The 9,235-nt window shown below is 44.7% G+C and overlaps 1 protein-coding gene across 1 annotated transcript in view; it reads left to right on the top strand.

Annotated features, from left to right (window-relative positions):
- Positions 1 to 1,584: 1,584 nt before the first annotated feature.
- Hdgfl3 (HDGF like 3) overlaps positions 1,585 to 9,235 on the top strand; it is a 55,094-nt gene continuing 47,443 nt past the window's right edge. Inside the window, exon 1 of the mRNA XM_021188151.2 lies at positions 1,585 to 2,083. Within this exon, the coding sequence (XP_021043810.1) occupies positions 2,000 to 2,083 (84 nt within the window). The 5' untranslated portion in view covers positions 1,585 to 1,999. The remainder of the gene's footprint in view (positions 2,084 to 9,235) is intronic.

Below are 9,235 nucleotides of genomic sequence, written 5' to 3'. Positions count from 1 at the left end.
ACTTCCTTTCGTGGCTTCCACACTGATTCTCTCCCCTAATCATGATCGCCCAGAGCCCACGGGGAGCCTGGGCCATTCCAGTTCTGGACAGTTAAGGCTCTGGTGGCCTGTTATGAGATGCGGTTCTGACATAAGGCTCTAGGAAACACTCCAGGCACCAAGGATGTGTGGGATATGACTTGTAGAAGCTAAAAGCACATTCTTGGGCTATCACAGCCAGGGGAAAAAAACCTAGACTAATTTTGCAGTGGAAGAGAGGACAAGGTGAGCCTATAGGAAAGGTGAGGGGTGGATGCTGGAGAATTAAGAGATGCAAAAAAAGAAAAAAAGAAAGAAAGAAAAGAAAAGAAAAGAAAAGAAGAAAGAAAGAAAGAAAGAAAGAAAGAAAGAGCGAGCCAAGTACTGTGAACAAAGTAAACACTCCTCAGAATGTCTCCAGACTCTACAGCCGGCCACTGGAAGCCCATCACGGAGAGGCTGCGGTAAAGCACAGTTCTCAAGCACAAATGAGTGAGGCAGATGCTTGGAAAATCCACTTTCTGTAGAGGGGAGAAATGGCAAAGAGGGTAATTCACAAAGGAGAGCTGTCTTCCAAACTAGGTGCAGCACCAGCAAATCTTTTAAAGAAGGCAAGATCACAGGAATCTTCCACAGGGTGCATCATTCATTCATTCATTCATTCATCGAGCAGATTCAGAAAAGAGTGAATTATTTTATTTACCTCTCACAAAGGAGGATGCTATAAAGATTCTTACTCCCAAAATGTCTTTTTGAAAACAGTCAGCTGAAATCCAAATAAAACTACGGTGAATGCACACGTCTGTCGTAGACCTACTAACCTGTATAAAGAAATCTCCAGAAGCTGCTGTCCGGTATGTTACCAGAATTGAAAACAACTGACTTGACTTGTCAGGGTAAGTCCTTTGCCCCAAAATTATTGGCCCATGAAGCCCCCACACAGAGAAGCGTATCTTAGGCTTTGGGCACTGAACCATATAGGTCCATGTTCAACCCGACTGTGCCATCCTGTCGGTGAGGACCGGCCTTGACTCCAGTGAAGTCCCTTGCCCTAGGTGGGTCACACTGCATCCTTAAGGCAGACCTGGGGCAAGAATCTTGCCCTTGTTCTTTCCAGCTGCCTACTGACCAGGCAGCGAGTCCCCTGCGCTGCTATCCCCCATGCCTGGGGAGCCTTTGTCCCCTCCGCTCTCCCCCAACTCACCAGAGAGCACCCGAGGAAGTGGCCCACGGGTAGGGGGCAGCCAGAAAGGGGGTGCAGTCCGCAGGGGGGTGGGCGCGAGCAGGAGGGGAAAGAGGGGCGGCCGGGTGGTGATTGGCTGGGCTACACCAGGCAGCTCCCCGGCCAAGAACAAAAGAGAGCAGGCGGCGGGCGTCCTCGGAGTAGGCGCTCCCACCCGCCGGGCACCGGCTTCGCCGCTGCGGGAGGACGCGCCCACTGGCAGCCCGCGGAGCAAGCCAGGCGGCGCGCGCGGTTTCTCCGAGAAAGCCGGCCGTGCACCTAGGAATTAACCGGCCGGCGCGCGAGGGGAGGGAAGCGGGGCGGGCGAGGGGTGGAGAGGGGGGAATGCTGAGCGCGCGCGAGAACAATAATAAGATCGTGTTTGCGGTCGCTGCCCGAGGAGGAATTCGGAGGAGGCGCGAGGCCCGGAGCTCGCACGGAACCCAGAAGCTCGGCGGGGAGGCGGCGGCTGCCTGAGGCTGGCGACGCGGCTCCTGTGAGCAGCGCGCGGCGGCGGCGGGACTCGGCGCGGCCGGACGCGGGCTCCCCTCCCCCGCAGCCGGGCGGGGATCTGCGGGAGCCCCCCGCCCACCGCTCGCCTCGGCCGCTGCCTCGCCGCTCTCCCTCGTCGGAGCGGCCGCTCGAGCGCCCGGCTCGAGGCCCGCGGGGAGCGCGGCGCGGTTCCGTCGTCCCGCGGAGGGGCGGCCTCCCGGGCATCTTCGCGGCGGCCAAGGACCGGCGAGCAGGGGAACGACCGGGATGGCGCGTCCGCGGCCCCGCGAGTACAAAGCGGGAGACCTGGTCTTCGCCAAGATGAAGGGCTACCCGCACTGGCCCGCCCGGGTGAGTACGGCGGCCGCGCGCGCGGGCCCGCCCGCCCACCATTTTCCCTTCATGATGGCGCGCCCGCCCCCTTTCCCCATCACCTCGGCCCGAGCCCGCCTCGCGCCTGGCCGCCGCCTGCGCTGAGCCGCGAGCCGTGCTGCGCACCGGGCTCCGGGCCGAGGCGAAGGTTCCGGGCTGCGCCCTCGCCGGCTCGGCGGCCATCCTGACGCCCACGTTCGAAGGCGGGTTCGGCCGGACAGGCCCGACGTCGCCTTCCTCATGGAAGCCGGCGGGGACCGGGAAGCGGGCCCGGGGTGGAGGCGCCGGCTGGCTCCCAGCATGGTCCTGGGTAGACGCCCTGGTCCGGGCGCACGTCGAGGCAGGTAGGAGAGCGAAAAGGCTGTGTACCCCAGCCGGCGAGAACCGGTGATGGTCAGTCCTAGGAAGGGGATGGTCGTGCAGAGGCCAGCGGCAGTCTCGTGGTGGCAATCTTCGATCTCAGAGCATCCTTCATCTTCCAGACTTGTTGAGTGCTTCCTGGGCGCGATTCCCTGTGCCCCTCCTGCCCTCTCATTGTCCATTGCCTCCCTGGTGCCCTGGTTCTTAGAAACTGACACCAAATAGCCTGTCACTGGCTGGTGAATTCAAGGAGCTCCTTGTGCCTTTTCACCTCCATATTTGTTTTAGGTCGGTTTCCGAACCTTATTCTTGGCCTCGAACCAAACCCACGACAGCTCTCTTCTTCCTAAATAGCAAGACTGTCGCTAGGTTTTCTCTAGAAAGCATCTGCATTTGATACACAGCATTCAGTATTTTTATTCCGCTCCTTACTGAGGAAGAAGCACTACCGCATCTGTGAGCACCTTATGTTGAAAAAAAAAAACCAATCACTTTCACCTTTAATTTGTTTAATAGTTGGCGGTTGATTGACTGAAATAAATATAGTTAAAGGATAGTTAAGGCAGTTTGGAGACAATGTTGGTGTTCTTGAGGAACAAAAATAGTCAAGGGAGAAGCTGACAGAAATTGGGAGCTTGGGACCGTGAACTCGTGTTGTGTGGTAATAAAGTGAAGGTAACAAGACCAAGGGGAAAAAATACACCCATTCCCACAAGGAAGTGACATCAAGAGGGGCAGGCTGAACATCAGTGAAGTTGAGGTAATGGATACATATAATCATTTTTGAAATCGTTTGTTTTGGCATGATTTTAAAATGGAAAGGACACTGGGCCAGGAAATTAGGGGATCTGGAGAGTGGTTCAGGCACTGTTAGGAACTAATCATTTTAACTGCCTGAACTTCCATTTCTGTAACTTTAAAATAACCGTCCTCAGGATTCCTTCCAACACTAACAACCTCAGGCATCAAGAGGAAAAAACAGTCTTACTCAGATTCCACTCGGATGTGATAAGTTCTTCATGTATAAACTCTAAGGCCTGAAATAAGGCAGAGTTTCAAAGTAGAAGTACTGGTTGTTATTGTTTTGTGATTTGTTTGCTTTAATCTTACAAAATAGTGAATAATACTTGAAGGGCAAGATTTACGACTTTAGGGTTTTTTTTAGGGAGTCCCTGTGTGTATTGTCAAGAAAATAAACAGCTCTGTGAGGTTGTATGTATATACTCACAGTCATGCCATAGAGTCTTGCCATGGAAAAGTATCTTCTGAGGATCAAAAAGAAAATACAGCCTCATTAACATATTGCTGTCACAGGTTGACCACCTGTGGTAATTAGTGAAACAAAACTGCTGCGGAAGTATTTCTAGTTATACCAAAAAATTCCTAGAAGGTATAATTCCAAACCAATATAAAAAGGGAAATGAGAAAGCAAAAACCATTAGGCGGATTTAAAACGACACATGGAAGAAAAGTCCATGGGTTCACTTTTACCTCTTTTTTGTTTCTTTTTTTTTTTTCTCCCCCCACCCCTGGGAGCTGAGGACAAAACCCAGGGTCTTGCACTTGGTAGGCAAGTGCTCTACCACTGAGCTAAATCCCAAACAACCCCCACCCACCCACATTTGCCTTCTTAAGGAAAGTTCTAAGGCTCACAAAAACTATAGCAACATTTTGCATTTTCCAAGGAAAGGTAAAGGTTAGGAGAAAAGAGTATTTTGAGGCCCTACTCTTGATTACACATGTTGATTACACATGTTGATTACATATGTTCTCATTTTCATCTCAGTTTTGCACAGCACTATCCCTCCTTTTCTACCTGCTTCTAACTTTGAAGGTTGATATTTAAAAATACTAACTGGAAAGTGAATCTTATTTGCTTTTCTGATACATTCACCTTATATAAAAGCTGGCAGTGTATGAGGCCCCAAAGAGTCAGGCCTCAGGTGGGAAGGTGTGCTGTGTTTCATTCAGCAGGAAGGAGCTGCTGCAGGGCCAGGGCTGATGCATACAAGAATGGGAGAATAGCTTCCTTCCTTCTGAGGAAGGTGATTGGTTCAGGGAAGCACCTTGTGAGGAATGTGGGTCAAGAGGATGCATAGGGAAAGTTGGATTCCACTCCTGGCAGGCCTTGATGCTTGTGGTCCGGCTCTACTTCTGTGATCTCTTCTGCGTTTGAATTTAGTAATAACTCTCACTTCGGAGAGCTTAGTAGTCTGCTTTACCTGTGCTTTCTCTTCCTACAGTCCAAAAGCTCAGTGTGGTGCCATACAATATTTCGAGAGATAGGCAAAGACTACATTCAAATGACTTTTATTACATACAGTAAATTGTTTAAATTATTGTACTTTATTGTTTCCCTTTACATAATTTGTAAATTGAACTTTTTCATAGTTATATGCATTTCAAGAAAGAAACAATTTTATAGAATTTTGTACTGCCTCATTTAGATATTGACTGTGAATCTTGAAGCCTACGGAGATGATAAGGAGCTACTGTATCCCAAAGCAGTGTGTTTGAGCAAATGTCCCTCCTATTTTTCCTTTATAAATTCATATCTTGCAGTACCATTATACCATTTATGTTCATATCTGGCAGTTTCAGCTCTCTTATAGATGTGTTAATTTTCTCAATATTTTATCATGAAAAATGGTAAGAGAAGTTCAATTATACAGTGAACATCCATGTATCTTTCACCTAGATTTGTATCAATTATACTGTAGTTTATCATATCATATATCAATCAATCTTTTTATCCATATAGCAACCTACTTTAATTTGATATATTTCAACCTAAGTTGTAGACATTATTATAATTTACTCTTAGACAGTTAAATATGCTTAAGATTAACTAAGAGGTCAACATATTTAATGAAATTTTTTTCCTTATGAGGCAAAATTTACATAGAGGGAAACTTAAATGTGCATTCACTAAATTTGACCAATATATATATGCTAGATTATACATGATACAATAAAAATACCTGCCAAGATATAAATTAGTTGCAGTAACTATGAAGTTTCTCTTCCCAGCAGGCCTGTCTTCTTCCCTTTTCCTCCACCATTTGTGTGTGTTATTTTAATATTAAATAGCAACTATATCTTTGACTGTTGTGTATAACTTTAAAAACTAGTTCATTTGTGAATAAGGATTTGCTAGTTTAATACTAAAAAAAATGTGCATTAGACAAGGATCTGAGCTCTTGATTGAATATCCTGTTGGTAAAATTGAAGCATATATCCCTAATATATGTAAATGTACCTTAAAATATAATACATCCTTTTATTTTATACTAATACTATGTACATTGTAAAGTAAACACCAAAATGATTCAAAGAGAATGAGGTAAGGCTATTTTATGGTTCAAATGTTTTATTGTCAAAATATTAACAGTAACATATTAGATCCATATTTTTAAGCCTTAGATTTTAGAATATTTTTAGCCCACACTGTGTGGGAACCAATTGATCAGATAGCCTTGTAGTTTTTAATTTTCTAAAGAGTTTTGTTTTGTTTGTTTGTTTGTTTTTTAGATTATACTTGCCAATTAATCCATTTTTCAAAGTTGTTTGCTTGTATTCATTAGCATTTCCTATATAGAACTTTCTTAGTCATTTGTCTGTTTGGTAAAAGGTACTTGAATTAAATATTCCATAATTCTGTTCAACCAAGCTCTCACAACTGTAAATCATAGTAAGACTAAGGTAAATAAATACAGCTGTCCTGTGTAAGGACATTAATGTTTATTTATATATTTAATGATAGTGAAACTTACTTTTTAGGTAGAAGAATAAAAAATTAAAATAGAAAGTGTTTTCTTCCCACACACCAACCCCATTCACCTTGTGTGTGAGGTATGAGCACTCTGTGTAACTGAGTTCAGGGAGTATCCTCAAAGCGCTGTGCGTAACTGAGTTCAGGGAGTATCCTCAAAGCGCTGTGCTTCAGCTGAGGAGCTTTTTTAAATGGGAAACTGATATGATGGACTTCAGTGGTAACCATGTGCTTTGCAATCCCTAGTTCCTCCCCTCTGCCCCAAGTTATTTTCAGGCATGTTAGCCTAGGCCTTTAGTCCTACTACTCAGGAGGCTACCGCAGGAGGATGGAGAGCTCAAGGACAGTCTGGGTAACATAGTGAGACACACACCTCCTCCCCATCTCATAGTTAAAATGAATATATTTTATATGAACTCCTAAATACTGTTCATAAGTAATTAATATACTCACTTTCAAAATATGGCTTTATCTGATGAAATTGAACACAAACCTACTTTATGGCCTAGCAGTCTGTTGTCTTAGAACCAAGAAAAGATAAGTGTTTATGTCTAGCAAAAGGTCTAAAAGTGTTTGCACACAGCAGCATATTCATAATAGACTAGTAGAAACAACCAAATGCCCCTCAGAGGAGACTTTGTACTGTGCCAAGTATTACTGATCCTGACACCCACAAAAATATAAAGGTGAACCAAAGAAGGCAGGCCTGACAGTATACTGAGTAGAAACCTGTTTATATAATGTTCAGAAACAAGCAAAGCGGCACAGTGATGGTGAGCATGCAGTGGGAGCCGCGCTGCAGCTGTCCTGTTCCTTCATCTCTGGTGCTGGATAAGCCAGAGATCACAGCAAGCCTGTCCAATTATACTGTGATGCACTTAATGTTTAGAAACACATTTTGGGGCAGTATGTGGTATTGCAGCCTCTCTCACACATTTGATATGAGCTAAGGAGACAGGGAGTGGTTCTGTAAGCTACATGGATTCGAGTTCTCCATTTTTAGTGTTCAGTGTTTTGTTTTCTTTTTTCTGCTGGAGATTTAGCTCAGTGGTAGTGCTCACTTAGCAATGTGATATCCTAAGTTCCATCCTGAGGCACTGGAAGACAGAAAAAAGGAGGTTCCATTTGCCACTTTACAGCTTGCACACTCTCTCTCTCTCTCTCTCTCTCTCTCTCTCTCTCTCTCTCTCTCTCTCTCTCTCGTATTTTTTATTAGATATTTTCTTTATTTACATTTCAAATGTTATCCCCTTTCCTAATTTCCCCTCCGAAAATCCCCTATCCCCTCCCCCCTCCCCCTGCTCCCCGATCCACCCAGTCCCATTCCCGGTCCTGGCATTCCCCTATACTGAGGCATAGAGCCTTCACAGGACCTAGGGCCTCTCCTCTCATTGATGACTGACTAGGCCATCCTCTGCTACATATGCAGCTAGAACCACAAGTACCACTGTGTGTTTTCTTTGATTGGTGGTTTAGTCCCAGGGAGCTCTGGAGTTACTGGTTAGTTCGTATTGTTGTTCCTCATATAGGGCTTCAGACCCCTTCAGCTCCTTGGGTACTTTCTCTAGCTCCTTCATTGGGGACCTTGTGCTCTGTCCAATGGATGGCTGTGAGCATCCACTTCTGTATTTGCACTGGCAAAGCCCCTCAGGAGACAGCTATATCAGGCTCCTGTCAGCAGGCTCTTGTTGGCATCTGCCATAGTGTCTGGGTTTGGTGGTTGTTTATGGGATGGATCCCCACAACTTTCTCTCAGGTCTTCTTTCAGTTCTGGGTTCAGCTGTTTCTTTACTGCACTTGTCTTTCTGTTCCTTTCTTACTGAATCACTTAGAATCATGTTTTGGATCTGTCTCAACCTCTGTCACTTGATAGAACTTTACAGAAAAGCATTTGCCTCACCCTTCTGTATTGCTTGACTTCCTGAACTCTTACTGAAATTTTGTTGGGTATTTATTCTGTGTAGGGCACAATACTAGGTGCGGCTTAAAATTTAGATTAAATTTGTGACATGGTAAAGCCATCAATATAAAGTATTTTTCTAACCTTTACTAATGTAAGCATTTGGAACATCTTGGTTCCTTACCGTAGCACTGTCCAGGCAGTGGTGGTCATGTATTTGTTTGTTTGACTTTGGCAGTAAAGTACTAGTATATAAGACGTTGTTCCTGGAAAGCAGGTCACACGTTTTCAAGAATTTAAGTTCGCATAAACTCGGCATAAAGGAAGATGTCTATAATGTTCACTACTTTCGAATGAGTCCAGAGAACTTATCTTCAGGTAGAAAACAGCACAGGTCTCTTCCCCCAGGGGCTGCATTGACCTTGTCTCATTCTTTTACATAAACAGAGCAAGTAGGCAGCTTAAACCCTTAATACCAATCTATGCATTAATTCTTTGATGTAAAAATCTCTTCTCTAAGATACTGTTTATGATTCTTTTGGAAGGTGACTGATAGTTTAGAACTGTATACAACTTTATTAGAAGTGTCCATGAGTATCAAAGCTGTATAGGCTAGTCAGCAGTAGATCATTTTCTAATTGTTAAGAGTATCCAAAGGCTAGGCAAGAATCTGGTCTGCTTGGTGTGGTTACTGGCTTAGGCCTTTCTGATCACTTCATGCGTGTTACTGGGAACATGTTCTCCAGGTTGTCAACTGTCATTTGCAAAGTAGATAAAGAAAGTAAAATAAGAATGTGAAGATGTAGCCCAGTGGTGGTGACGCATGCCTTAAGTTTCAGCACTCATGAGGCAGCGGCAATCAGGAGTTAGAGGCCAACATGTTCTACAGAGCAAGTTCCAGGATAGTCAGGACTACACAGAGGAACCCTGTTTTGAAAAACAAACAAACAAACAAAATATATGTGAAAATTGTTTAGGGTAGTTTTGTAAATATAATTATTTCAAACCAAGACTTAATTTTTTTTAATGTAAATGGATTTTATTTTTTTTTATTATTTTCTTTATTTACATTTCAAATGCTATCCCAAAAGTTTCCTAT

This window comes from Mus pahari, chromosome 1 (assembly GCF_900095145.1).
Source record: "Mus pahari chromosome 1, PAHARI_EIJ_v1.1, whole genome shotgun sequence".
Lineage (NCBI taxonomy): Eukaryota > Metazoa > Chordata > Mammalia > Rodentia > Muridae > Mus > Mus pahari.
The sequence above is the reverse complement of the archived record's forward strand: the minus strand, read 5'-3'. Positions and strand labels throughout refer to the sequence as shown.